The sequence below is a fragment of the Cyprinus carpio genome, chromosome B4 (assembly GCF_018340385.1).
Source record: "Cyprinus carpio isolate SPL01 chromosome B4, ASM1834038v1, whole genome shotgun sequence".
NCBI lineage: Eukaryota > Metazoa > Chordata > Actinopteri > Cypriniformes > Cyprinidae > Cyprinus > Cyprinus carpio.
Genome location: NC_056600.1, coordinates 14,584,523 through 14,599,802, shown reverse-complemented (window position 1 = coordinate 14,599,802; position 15,280 = coordinate 14,584,523). Strand labels below are relative to the sequence as shown.

At 37.5% G+C, this 15,280-nt stretch overlaps 1 protein-coding gene across 1 annotated transcript in view; it reads left to right on the top strand.

The window, feature by feature from the left end:
* The window catches only part of snd1 (staphylococcal nuclease and tudor domain containing 1), a 169,762-nt gene that overhangs the window by 131,070 nt on the left and 23,412 nt on the right, over nt 1–15,280 (top strand). The window contains exon 18 of the mRNA XM_042722131.1: nt 9,530–9,671. Coding sequence (XP_042578065.1) covers nt 9,530–9,671 — 142 coding nt within the window. The remainder of the gene's footprint in view (nt 1–9,529; nt 9,672–15,280) is intronic.

Here is a 15,280-nt window from a genome sequence, read left to right as displayed (position 1 = left end):
ACTTGTCCATGCAATTACACAAATGCTTCAACAAGGACACAAAATATGCCATATAGCTTTGTGTGAGTGTAAGTCTTGATATCACCACTTTAGCTCTCCTTGGCATGTTCATGCAGTAATGTCTGATTCATGATATATATATATTTTTTAAATTAGGTGTTCCAAGTAGAGACCTGCACAGGCCTCAAATTTAGGCCATAGCCCGGCCCGTGTCCGACAGCTTATCAGAATTACCGGCCCAAGCCCTAACTGAGCCCATCTTTTTCCCCCTTCTCCCAACAGCTTGTACTACTGTTTCAGCTATTAAAATAGTTCAGTTTTGTATGTAATGGCAAAGTGATTATATTTAGTTTAGTTTAGGTTTTTTTTTTTTTTTTTAATTTAGAAAAATGTTTGGTGCATTTTTTTTGTATGTTCAATATAAGTTTTTATTTTTTAAAGTACCAACCAAGCGAGCAGTGAGCCTATGTTTGATCAATTTAGCCATCTCAAATCATCACGACTTGCCTAAAATAAAATCTATAGATATAAAACAGTTCAAGCATATAACAATGTTTAAACGTTAAACCTAGATGAATGTGCGCTATATCCAATAGTTTGTGCAGAGAGTGGAAGCTGAAGTGCGCTTTGCAAGACATGGAGGCGCCAGTGTGATCACTTGCATTTTTTTCAGTCGATATACGGTCATTTTTGCTCATAAAGGGAAGAGTAATACATCATTTGTAACTGTAAAGTGTCTACTTTTATTTGTGTGCACTCACAATATCAGCAAAACATTGTGCTTTTATAAAAAAAAAAAACATGATGCGCTTTCTGACGTCTCGTCTTGAACAGGAGCGCTTCACAAAAACAAACCGAAACTCATCAAATACATGCCTCACAGACATGATAAATATATTTATAGAAAGCTTTAAATTACTAAATGAAATAAAACAAATCAAAAACTTTCATTGATGTGAAAAATGGCTGGAAGTCCAGCCCGAGGGGCATAAGTCGGGACCCATCAGACCAGGGCTGAAATGCAGGGCTGTAGTTCCAAGTAAAAACATGTGAAGGTGTCTAGGTTTTCAGTGAATAACGACTGAAATATCATGCATGAGTCATATGGACCACTTGATAATTTTATAGAGATTTCTGTGTAATTTTTGAAGCTTGAAAGCTCTCGCTATTCATTATAATTGCATGGAAAAGAGTAGCCAGCTCATTCTTCAAAATAACACCTTTTGTGATTCACACAATAAAGTCATACAGCTTTGGAACCTCATGCGGGTAAATAAATGATGCCGATTTTCATTTTTGGGTGAACTATTTCTTTAAAGTGAACTTTTCTATTTGAATGTAGAGTTCTAGAGTGATTTATTTCGCTCTACTCAAACAGACAGGCATTTTGTCTACCCTGAAGGAGTCGCACTGTTATGTAAACACGTACTCAGGCTTCACTTCCTCTTTTCATCTTTCTCTCATGCGCTTCCCTTTCGCTCTCCCAGCGTGCAACTCCCTTTTCTCAGTATTCCCCCTCTCTCTCTGTCTCTCATCTGTGCCGTGGGCTTGCAGCCAGCCATGTTGTTTGAGCGTGTATGTGTGTGTGGGATGTGACTGGTTTTAGTGGGCTACCAGGCCTCCTTCAGGACGTAAGTGTCCCCCTGAAGAGTGGCTGTCGATGTCAGTCCAGTTTTCCTCTCTTTGTCATCTTTCCTCCTTTTTACTATCTGGCTCCTCAGCATCTCCATGTGTAAAGACAGCTAAACGCCCATGTTTGTCAGATGCAAGCGAGTCGATGAGCAAAGCTGCGAGAGGTGGAATATTCGATCTGAGAAAATGAAGAGGCTGCTTTTCAAGAGATAAACTGTAGCCATGACAACCGGCATCAGCATCAAGACATGCTGGGTTAAATAAACTTGAATATTTTGCTTTTAATTTGCACACGTTTTTGTGTGCTGATTCCTTTGCAGAAGGAAACAGAAAAAGAGAAATATTAAACCTCTTTAGGCCAGTGTTGCGTAAACGCAATTATCGGTTTATTTGATAAATGGATTTGTGTGAAGTAGACTTCACTCGAATTTAATGTCCTTCCCGGAAGCCCTCTGTCATGACTGAGTCTGATTAAAACATATGTCGCATGTGGTTATTTCATGTGGTGAAGTGTGGGCAGACAGCAGGTAGGCAGGCTAGCTGGAAATAAGCCGCTTTAAATAGCTCCGCTTCTAGTCTTTACGGCAAATGAATACTGATTTGGAAGGTTTTTATTTTTTATTTTTCTCAGCTTTATACAAACATCAGGAGGTTTGTTCAGAATGGAATATTAGAACTCCTCCAGTGCATTTGATTCTTTGAATACATTTTCCTTGCATTGAAAAAAAAAATGTTGTGTCTAGATATGTGCAGAATAGTCAAGCAGTTCTTCAAGAGCTGATTTAGCTTTTATACACTTGCTAGTGAAATGGTAATTCACCTTATCTCTTTTCTAATTAATGTTTTAGATTACATAGTGAACAATTCACCCATGCATTATTCATTTATTTTATTTATTTTGACCTCGCAAACTCAATCTTCCAGTGAAATGATGCACTTTTCTCATTACCCAAGAAAACCGAACAAGTCCCATTATTTATTTTTGTCTTACTCCAAAGTACATCACAATATGAACAAAATTACTTGTTGCTACTTCAACTACATCCAAACTTTGAAGGAAGAAGAATTAACAAGTTCAGTTCAGTTTGCTGAAATCCTTTCAACTTTTAGTCAGCTTTTTGGTGTTTAATAAACCAGATAAATCTGGTGACTGTGTCATTTTCTTTCTTTAACGGCACTGTCAACTTTTTGCAGTCTTCCTCTAATATCTGTGTGAAGTCAGCATTGGAGCAGAAAGTCTGAGTGTTGTGTAAGGCCCCATATGCTGCCGTATTTCCCCGGGGGCATTATCTGTGCATGTGGGGAGCCACGACATGCATGCCAGACCCCTCAGAACCAATCTTTTTTTTTTTTTTTTGCGCAAATGGGCTCTATTTCCATAGTTACTACCCACAGAAATGGTGCTAAACCACTTAGCGCATGTTAAAGCGTTCTGACTACAACACCGCTGCGACAAGAGCCAGAGTTTCTGGTGATTTCTTACCTTTACCATGCAGGAATTTCAGGCTGGTGGGAGTTTGTAACGGCTGACAGGAGGGCGGTGACATTAGCGGTGTAAGCTACGGTATAAGCTGCGCAACCGCCACTGCATCCCAACAGCTGCTGTCTGTGATATGAGGCTGAAGAGAAGCTCCCCGCATGCTGACATCTCGCAGCTGTTGATTCCCAAAGTGCCATGCCACCTGGGCACTTTTAATGCATAAATTTATCCGCTAAGTAACCACATCCAAGACTCCACGTCCACCTCTGCTCCACACACCCCTCCCCTCTGCGTTTCACCCCAAGTCACCCCATCCTAAGTTGGGTGGGTCAGAAAACGCTGGATTTATCCAGCTTACAGCGTTCTGTGTTTTTACAGATGAGTGTAGTGTGATTATGCTAAGTGAGTTTATAGCCCTAGCTCAGTGTTTGCAGGTTAAGTGGATGCTGACAGTGTAGGTCACTTATTTGATGCGTTTATCAGCGTCTGTGAGTAGATTGATGTGGACTTTGGGATGTGTGATGGATGGTCAGTCTGCCCTTTGTAACTGGATGGACCTGTGTGTTTGAGTACATTTGAACCAGAAAAACTGTGACGGTGTTATTTTTTTCCTCACGTCTAGTATAATGGTGCTTTACAGTCAAATTAGCCTGAAATGTGTTTTCTCTCTCTCTCTCTCTCTCTCTCTCTCTCTCTCTCTCTCTCTCTCTCTCTCTCTCTCTCTCTCTCTCTCTCTCTCTCTCATTAAACAGATGTGTGTTTACCTGGAAAATGTGTAAGCTGTCGCTGGTAGTTCTGGTTTTAATGCTTTGAGATTGATATGTGCTCAGACACATTCACGTTAACACATCAGCTACATGTACACATGGAGCTGAAAGCGTGAATGGCATGCAAATGTCTTCAAGAATATATACTGTAGCTCTGGGTCTTTTTCCCCAATTCCTCCCTTAGACTAGAAGAGCTTACTAGAAAGCTAATTCGATTTCAGAAAGTATTCCTGGACATGCCAGTTTAAAATTTCTCATTGGTCAATGACTGTCTGGTCATTTGACATGATCATTGAAATAAGTGCATTTGCAATGTAAATGCGTGTTTAATACCTCCCATCCTACAGTACATTGGTGCAACACCCCATTAGTACCTTGCCCTTATAAGACTTATTGGTATGCACCGTAGCAAAACATGTATGTCATTTACTGCATCTGGATCCCGTATACTGCTTAGATGTGTGCGTGTGCCGGGGTCAATCAGGAGGAGTTCAAAAGAGTAAGGCTTAGTGCTGTTGTCATTCATGGATCTTTTCACGTTGATTTTCTCTCTTTTTCTTCCCCCAGTCCTCTAAGGGTGCACAAAGTCATACATTCTAATCAGCTTCACGTTTTAGTTGTGAACAGAATATGATTGCATTCCATCACGCTCTTGCTGTTTTTATTTAAATATTTAAGCAGTGTCAAGTCAATTTTTGTATTTGTATAGTGATTTTCAAAATGCACGTTGTTTCAAGGCAGTGTGTAAAAGCTCTGCACTTTAATGTTGATAAATGGGACATTGCACTTTAAAGGAGGGACACTAGAAATAGGCGCACATTGATCCAGGCAATTATTTTATTCAGGTAGGTGCTCTAAAAATTTTTTTTTTTTAAATATCATGCAAATATATATGGCAACTTAAAGACATTTTTGTGTGTCTCTCAACATGTCATTATGACATCATAGCACTATAGAGTAATTTATTAACTGTAAAATCTACATTTTCTCACAAGATAAAAACAAACTCAAAGTTAAATCAGAAAATCATTTGTGATGTCATCCTGAAGAGTGCAAAACAACTGTGACAAAACCTTTTCTGCTTAGATCATTCTCTTGCGATCGCGTACTTGTATCTATATCAGGGTTGTTGCTTTTGCATTGTATTTCTGCAGTGACTGAATCATTATATCATCAATATAGGCAGCATATCCATCTTCATATGGTGGTGTTGATTCTGGTGTAAAAGGCATTCGACGTAAAGGCATTTCTGTCTTGTTAGTCATTCCATACTGCTTATAGCTTCATCAATATGCACAGACGAATCGAGCAGACGGGCATCATGGGTCGTAGACCTTAATTGAGTCAGCTAAAACTCCCTGATGATGTATCCCACCTCTCAGATTACCATTCAGTTTTTCTTGTAGCACCTATACAGTCTAGCACTGCATAACCCACATATTCCGCTGTGTTTGGGATGGGCCCAATCAAAATGGTGGTGTGTCTCCTGAAATCCATCTGCAGACTTTTTTCTTGTCCTCCTAGATGACCTTGGTAGATATTTAGCAGTTTCAAGGTGTGGAAGAGGTCAGGATTTTATTTTTTTAATTTATTTATTTTTTATTGCTCACATGCCTTATTATTCACATTATTCTGTTGTGATATGTTGACATGCTCTTGAGGATGAACTTGAGCTTCAGCCTCCACATCCCAGTTACCATCTGTGTGCTTACAACCATTAGAAACTCTATGATAACTGAATGTTTCTAGAATACAGTTTTTACTCTGTTTAATTTTCTCGAGATAGGTGTCAAATATTGTATGTTGACTTCAGTCAATTTTTTTTTTTTTTTTTTTTTTTTTTTTTTAAGTGTTTTATTTTTTTTTTTTTTTTTTATACAGAGTCTTCCAGACTGCTAGACAGATTTACTGAAGTATGTCCCTTTTTAGAAAAGTGGATCATTTCACTATGAAGAACTGAAGCAGTGCAAGCAAAAACTGCATTCAGATATTCTCAGAGTTTAATAAACCATCTGGTTATTCCTGTACAGTATTTGTCCTGGAATGGAGAGAAATAGAAGTTTTGGCTTTAACTATACTTTTTAATGGCCAGTGAATCTCTTAAATGAGATATTTCCAGTCACACACTGCTGACAAAAGATTTGTTTTCTCCCCGTCATCGGACTCACATCTTAGTATTCCAAGTATCCAATTTATGCAGCAGCTCCTGAGTTTAAGTGGACTTTGTGAAAGACGTTTGTGTGTGTTGGGTGAGTGTGTCATGCCATTATGTCTAACGCAGAAGTGTCAGAAAGAGGCTTCTCTTGAATTAATGAGCCTTTATTTCCAAAGGTGCCTTCATTATGGATATAATGGATGCTAAATTGAGTTACCAAGTATAATTTGATTAATAATAAGCATGGCTTTTGATTTTTTTTTTTTAAGCATTATTAGATGGCTATGTGACAATGAAACCCTTATTAAAAAGCTGAATTAGTCCAAGTTTTACATTATTTGTTTTGCTGAAAAAATACAGCCTGGTTACCTGCCTCGAGTGCAGTGACTTATGGGTATTGTAGTTCTTCTCCCTGGCTCACTGTAGTGTTCGATGCATATATCTCTCTTGGATGTAGATTAATTTGGCAGGTAAAGTTCAGTGTGTTCCGGTAAGAACTGAGACTATACGTTTGCTTCTTTCCCTTGGGCCCTGTGTGTTTGTGTGTATGCACTCTGGGTGTTGATGGGTATTCGCTCTCGCTGGGCGGAACACACTCTATTGGAATTGACACACTGTCACCTTTCATCAGCGTTTGGAACGGCCCCCTCCCCTGAATTCGGTGTGTGAGAGAGGCAGTTTTTATGAACGTAACTCTGCTGTATCTTTAGTCCCTGAAGAGAAGTCTGACCTCTCCTTGAGTGCTCAACACAACAGGCATGGACATACTAACATACTATTGACAAAAACTGCTGCTTCCAATGATTAATACTACTAAAAGTAAAGGTCACAAACACTATATTTTCAGGTCCTATGAATTTGCCTCAATAAACTCCTAATTTGCTGCTTATTAATAGTTAGTAAGGTAGTTGTTTAGTTTAAGTATTGGGCAGGATTAGAGATGTAGAATATGGTCATGCAGAATATGTGCTTTATATGTACTTATAAGCAGCCAATGTGTTATTAATAGGCATGCTAATAAGCAACTAGCTAATAGTGAGAATTGGCCCATATGTGTTACCATAATAAAGCAATAAGCCACTTGATAGCATGCATTACACTGATTTCAGCCAAGGTTATGGCCTTAACCATTCAATGTGTAAAAATGAATATAACCTCAGTCAAGTGGCTTATTTTATTAATAAAAATGCACCAATGTTCAATGAACACTTACTGGTATTAATAATTATCAAAATATGTAGAATCATAAAATTTATTTAAACTATTCTTCTTTCTCATTCAATTACAGTTAACTTTGCAAGCTTTCCATTGCCCATTTTATCTGCAAAAATGTCCTCATAAAGTGGGCAAAAATGATTTGATATTATTTCTGTGTGGGCTGGGATGAATTCACTTTTCTTTTATAAAGTGAAAGTGCTCAGTAGTGTAAGCCAGTGGAAAGAGAGCCTAATTTGAATTTATATGAATTGATTTTAATTTTACAATTGATAACATTAGTTTATAATTTATGTTTTTGTTTTTTTTAAATTTTATAGTGTAACATTTCTACAATGGTCACTGTCGACTTAATTTCTAAAGTAAGTTTTTGATTTTAAACAATTATAGAGTGTAACATTATATATATATATATATATATATATATATATATAACTCTATATATAAATTAGATATATATATATTATATATATATATATATATATGGTTTTTCGAGATAGTTTCATTAGCATAAATATAGGGTCTTTGTAGTTTCAATTTAAATTGCTGTATTCATTTTGAATGTGTGATCACAGGAGTTTATCATTATTTTACCATAGTTTCAAACTGGATTTTTCCAATCAGTGTTTAGAGTTTCTCATTAGCCCGTGTTAGAGGATCATATTTCTGCTTCTGTAGATCTGCTAATGTGTTTTTTGTCCTTTGAGGATTGCAGTTAGCTTGCAAAAAAGCTGTCGTTTCACTCGTCCCGTCTCTCACTCTGTCATTTGTTTTTTGTGGCTTATTGCTATGGATTTAGGCCACAGGCAGCTCAATGACAGAATACATCACAAATCCTTTCTCTTCATGACCCCGCCCAGCAGCAGTCATATACCTGCACTCATGTGGAACAAACAAGAATGGTTGGTTGCTCACAGAAGGTCATTTGCCCAGGGTGCAGTGTGTCTCTTTGAGTCATTGTGTGTGTTTGTGGCTTCTTTTGTGCTTTTGCAGCGGAGGATACGTGAGAGTGGGTTTTTGCAAAAGTCCGCCTGTTCACGCGTGGCTCAAGTGCCCTTGCCTCGATGCCGCGTGTCAGAGGTCACGTGGCTGCAGGAAGCGCAGGGTCTGCGCTGACCATCAGTGCCAGAAATGACATTGTGACAGTCGGCACTGTAACGAGTGTTGACACTCAAACTGGGTGACTGCAATTGGTCCTCCAGGTTTGATTATAACTTCATATTACTGTGCCAGGGCATTGTGGGTAGAGGGGTTAGACTAGCGCCCTTGCTGTGGAGTGGTTTGCAGTGTTTAAATCTTCATTAACCCTGGTGTTTTCCCCAAGGAATCATTTTCCTCCATGTTCCCTTGTTTTTGTCACGCCTCGGGTAAAATAATCAGATGTAATTGGGTAGTTTGACCCTGTAGTTTATCATTTGGTGGCTGGGTTTGCAAGGCTTACTGCATGTCACCAGCTGTATTTTTACATACATCTATGTTAATTCTCAGTCTGGTGGTGAAATTGGCCTGTAAATGTCGGCCTTGCGGTCCTGGTGGACATAATTAGCTAAAACCAGCACTGTGAGGAAGCACATATAAAAGTCTGGTTTGTAATTAGCTGCCTCCTGCTCTCTGGGAGAGAAAAAATTAATGGAATAACGGGGAAAACTTCAATAGCTGGTGAACATCGTTTGCTAATAAAGCCTCCGAACTGAAGTAAGGGGTGGTTGCGTAAGAGCCTGTTAATTTGTCGTGTTTGTATTTCATAATAGACTCAACCTTCAGCGCTTAGTAAGCAAAACAAACTGCTTTGACTGCACGCAGGGGCTCTTTTCTTGACATTTCATAAAGCATTGATGAAGAACTTCTCGCCCTTAGTTTTGGCACATTGCTGAAATCCGCACTCAAATTCGTGATTTGCAGCCGCAAGTCTTAATGAGCTCACTCTTGCTTCATAATTCTCTGCCCTCTGTCTCTGGCGGCGTTGCTCAAATCTAGCCAATAATCGTCTGTCATCTGTGAAGTGCAGAGGTCATTGTGACCTTCTCACGGGTGGGTAAATAGGTTACTGACCCATCATGTGAAAGTGAAGGGATTATCAACAAATGCAATGTTCACACTGATGCTAGCGGATTAAACCACTCAGATTTTGTGTGGTCTGAGGTGTTAATAGGTTTAAGTGAACATGAAATCAAAATTAACCCCACTTAATAAACAAAATGCTATGTAGCTGTGATGTATTGGTAATTTTTAGACCCTTGTTTAAACTGGATTTGTATATGTGTGTGTGTGTGTCAACAGCTCTGGGCCAATTATGAAGAGAAACCAAAAGAAGAGGTGGCTCAGTTCACAGAGGAGAAGGAACGTGTGGCGAAATACAGAGCCGTCTATGTCACCGAAATCACAGATGGACTGCACTTCTACGCGCAGGATGTGGAAACCGGTGAGTGCTGCCCTCATTTCTAAAACCAATGGAGAAACAATGGTCCATGCAAACGTGGTCCAGTTAGTGCCTGCTGGTACATGCTGTAACCACAGGCAAAAAGCATCTTACTCCATTGACAGACATTCTAAAATAGTTGTAAACTCTAAATAGTTGTATAATTTTTTTTTTTTTGTTAAAAAGGTTGTGTATTTGATGTCATGGTTCAAATTAGTTGTTAGTGAAGGATTTGTGGTGTTGGACATCAGTCTGTATTTTCATGTCATGTTCAGCTCTAGAGTGTTTAGTCATGTGACATTAATGGCTTAGGTGATTGGTTTAAAATGATGAAAGATATCACAAAGATATCAAAATGCAAGACACATTCTGCAATTGTAAATGGGAATGTTAACGCACGGCATTTTACTGATTAAACAGTCAGCAGCAAAAAGCCGTCTGAATCACATCATTTAAATTGGCTTCCTTCGTTATGTTTAGATGACGAGCTCTCAGGGTTTTACACTAATGGGCATCTAATCCAACTCCACATTCACCCAGGCATGATTATGACATCATACCTGAAGGGCTTTCTTCAGACTCCAGATAGGATGATTATTAAATGTAGCCGCTCCAGCAAATTCCAGTTAGGAAACATTGCAGGTTGTGTGTGTTGCCCTCTAAATGCCCTGAGTGATCTCTGTGCTCAGTGTGATAGCAACTAGTCATTAAACATGATATTTAAATCGCCCTTGGTAGTGACCAAGTCCATGATAGGGCAGCCGTCCTGAGATTCAAAAAGGCTGTTTTACTGAACAAACACACGTTTTCTCTTTTCTATTCATATTTTTTTATATAATCTTGTATACATGCACACACACACACACCAGAAGAAAAATACTAATTATGCTCACACACTGTTGTTTGTTGCATAATTAGGGTCTCGCTACATGTTACAGTGGCAGACTTCATTGGCAGGACCATAAAATTGACTTCCGTTGTTTCTTAATGCGTCCTAATTCGCAAATTAATTAATTTGCATGAATTTATAATAAATCTGAGGCTTGTGTTGCCAGGAGCGTGACAATCCTATCGCTTTTAGTGTGCCGTTTAGCTTCAAATAACTCCATCTCAGAAACCCGCAGGTGTCGAAACACGTTTAAAAACAACTAAGGGGAAATGTTAGAGGAAAGGGTGAGATTCTGGCCACCCTCAGTTTATGACTTTAGTCCCTCAGATGACCTTTAACCCTTGCAGGTTGCCTTGAGAGGAAGTGAAGATGGCTGTGCCACGTCTAGTAACCATCACACCAATGAATACCAGCAGCAAGTCACACAGACACACACACATACACTCGGCTCTTTGTGAGGTAATTATTCAGGTGATCTGGTTAGCTGCAGGAGAAAAGCAGGTCACAGCAAATATAGTGCAAAACGGAGGGAGATGCGAGATAGAAAACAAGAAGTAGTGAGAGAAGATAAGACAGGAAAACGCTGAGCTGAATATGCAGTATGTTTGCAGCTTTGCACTGTTTTAGCTTTTTTGTTGTGTTGCTTTTTTAAGGGCTTTTTTTTTTTTTGTCAGATGAAACCAGCAAGTGTGCATCTTTTCCCTTGTTTAATTGGCCAATGTTTTCCACTGAGAGGATTGGAAATGGAGATGGAGAGAGAGAGATGTGCTCGTTAGAGAAACAGGATTGTTATTTTCTCTCTCTCACACTCTCTCCAAACTGTGTTAAGGAGGTCTCATTCCTTGTAGAGCACTTCAAAGCAGAGCCCTATAAAAACCTACAAGCCAGTCGCTTTGCAATTTCATTACCGGTTTCTCACAGTAACTTCAGAAAGACAGGAAAATCCGAACAGGGCGGGCATGATTTTCATAAACACTTTGAAGACGAGCCTTTTGATTATGACATAACTTTTTATGTCTACAAATTTCGCATTTAATCTAATCATTTTCTTCCCTTATGGTGGTCTTGCAGAAAGGAATGTTGGAGTTTCGTATCATTTGAATTTCAAAAATTCTAATAATATTAAAAGATAGAAGTCATCACTGTGAGATCAGATGAAAAAAAAAACAGTGTGGATGTCAGGAGTTCATGTGAAGGTCTGATTTGTGAATAAAGGAGGACTGTTCAGATTCCGAAGTATAGAAAGCATATATATATATATATATATATATATATATATATATATATATATATATAACTATATATATATATATATATATATATGACAGAGAGAGAGAGAGAGAATACTATAAAAATATAAAAGTATATAAATAATAGATAGATTTTTATTAAAATGTAATTGTTTTTTAATTATAAATTATACATTCATGAACACTTTTTGTTTATTAGTGCATCTGTGTATTATTACCATATTAAAAACAAATTCTGTGGCATTTTAACATTACACACTTCATCTTTACAGAGGATAACAGCAATCACGTTCTTAAGCTTAGACAAGAACAGAATGATCGTAATGGGTCATAATTTGACCGTCTGATGGGCAGATAATAGTAGCCCATTACCAAAGTGGTTGCAGAGTGCACTGACTTGCTTTAAAAAGAATACAGTTTCTCAGATTCAATTTTAATTATTTTGCAATTGTTTTTGTTATCATGAAACTGGTAGTGCAAGCATTAATCAGTACATGAGCTTCATTCATGTTTCTGACGACTTCAAACCCGATCTGAAGAGACTTATGAAATATTTCTGCTTGTCACACTGCAATTCAATCCAGTCATATGTCTACAATGCGTGTTTAGCCACTGTCTTCGTCAGTGTAAATAACAGATCAAATCAAGGTTTGATCAAAATTCTGAACACGTCTGTAACCTCTGCATAGTTATTTTTCCCTGCGACTCAGACTCGGGCTGTTACACAGTCGTGTCGAGTGAAAATAAACAGCTCCGATTGATTTTGTGGTATCACAGGGCTGAAGCTGCCATCTCTTATGAGCACTGCGCAGTCTGCGGTTAATGCACAGCCCAACGCTGTGATGATCTCAGCTCACGACTTCATTTAAAAGACTCTAAACACCCACAAATCGCCCTGATAACATCTCTGGTTTCCAGCACCCCATGCAGAGCAGGGAAAAGCTGCCGCACTTTCTCTCTCTCTCTCTCTCTCTCTCTCTCTCTCTCTCTCTCTCTCTCTCTCTCTCTCTCTCTCTCTCTCTCTCTCTCTCTCTCTCTCTCTCTCTCTCTGTCTCTATCAATTCTTTTCCTTTTCTCTGTGTTTTTTAATTAGTTGAATTTAATTACTCAAAGTGTGGGATCAGTAGTGAAACGGAATTCCTTGGGCAAAGGAACGTCTGTGTGTATCTCCAGAGGCCGTGTGTAATTTCTCTCTGGGGTGGGGGTGCTGTGTAGTTGTGTAACTGAAACCTCAGTAAAGTAATGAACACTTTCGGTTACTCGCACTGACAGATTAGATTGGGCATTAGCGTCAGCAAACACGTCTGCAACAGGCACATTAGCTGCCGTTTGTCTTCAGCTGTTGGAAAGTAATTCAGAACAGAGATGGGTTTGTCACCTTGTGTAGATATTTGGGAGTATAATTACGTGTCAATTTGCAATGAGTGTAATTATGTATGGCAGGCTTGTCTCCTGTCTTTATTTTTATGTGATTTTCATTTTTCCCAGCACTGGATGCAGTCTGAAATTGTCATGAAAAACCTGAAAATACTATGGAATTTGACAACTGTAACTTAAAAAAATTATCATGGAGCCCTAAATTAAATATTGATCATTTTTATTAATCTTTTTACATTTATTTTTAACATTGTGACATTAAAATGGTATTGTAATTTCTTTCCATGTTTTTTTACAATTAAATATTATTGTAGATTCTTTCTGCCCTAAATTAATATTTTATATACATTTTGTATGACATTAAAATATTTAAAATTAAAATATCATATTATGAATTGATTTTATTTATTTTAATTATTATATGACATGAATAGTTGTGTAAATTCTTTCTGCCCAATTTTTTATATTTTAATATTTTTATATAATGTTTTTGATTAAAAAATTTTATATAAACTTTTTATTTACTGTATGACATTTACGATTTACATTTTTGTATTTGTATATCATTAATAAATTAATTTTATGTCTTATTTGTTACATTATAACCTAAAAAGAGATTTGCAGATTTTTTACAATTATTTTGCTCTTTTAGTGTTGCGTATAGGGCACTTTCTTTATTTAATTTTTAGTTTGATTTATTATTTATTTTATTTATCATACATAGTAAACTTAAAAATAGTCAAACTTCAATGTAAATAACTGGAAATATATCTTCCACGTCCTCCTAAATGTTATGTATGTAGTGTTTTGTTTTGTTTTGTTTTGTTTTCCTTGAATTACCATTGGTCCACCCACCCATCTTCCTTCGGTCTATTACTTGCCCCTAACCAGCAGAGAAAGTGAGATACTGTACATCTGTCTGATAATTCTGGTTCATGAGTGTCTTGGGCAGTGGGGGTATTAGTTTGGCTGGTGGGGGTTAAGGGGCCGTCTCTGGCACACAGTTTAATGACTCGAGTGGTTCCCTTACCAGGTGCCAGTTTTTATTAGACATCCACCACCGCTCACCCCTACACGCAACAGCTGTTTTACACCTTATGAAGGCCGGCCCACTCACCTAGCAGGGGGAAATGTATTTTTCCAGTTTTGCCTTAATTTGTACTCACTGTTCCCATAAACATTCACCACTGGACAACATTCTGTATTCATTTTACACCTTGCTGTTGGTCTTCTGCAAAGCCATCCTCATTTTTCATTGGTTGCGCTTCACAAGTGGAGTGACTGGAAACGATGCTTTGATATTGATTTAATTAACGCTGGTACTTTGTATTGATTTCAGCAGTGGAGGGGAGTCTGTAGGTGTGGAGGTGCGAGTCGCAGTGTGAAGCACTCTTGATTAGCACTCGAGTGTAGTCTGAACATCTCCTGAAACCCTTTTCTGTAGATTTATAGAAACTTTAGGTTATTGTGTCTGTAATTTTCATGACTTTGATTCAGGATATATACATACATACAGTTCCATTCAAAATTGGGATCAGTAAGATTTTTTTTTTTTTTAAGAAGTTTCTTATGCTCATCGAGGCTGCATTTATTTGATCAAAAATGCAGAAAATAATGTCATTTTGTAGTTTTGATGATTATATTTTGATGTTTTTTTTTTGTGTATAATTTTTTGTTTTGCAGAGTTGTTTTTTCTGCATTATTACTTTTATAGTTCAGAATTGATTCTTCAGAAATCACTCTTATATGCTGATTTATAATGTTTTTTGGATTAATATTTTTGGGACCTGTGATACTTTTTTTCAGGATTCTTTGATAAATAAAAAGTAAAAAGATCAGTGTTTATTCAAAATATAATTTTTTTACAATAACAGTTGTGCCGATTAATATTTTTGGGACCTGTGAGGATAAAAAGTAATTTAAGACATTTTTAAATAAAAAGCTGTTCTTTTTTAACTTTTTATTTTTAAAACTTAAAGTATCACTTTTCCACAGTACTATTCAAAATTTTGGGATCAGTAATTTTTTTCTTTGTCTTTTTTGAGTAGTTAATTAATTCAGCGCTGCATCACAGAAATAAATTATATTTTAAAGTA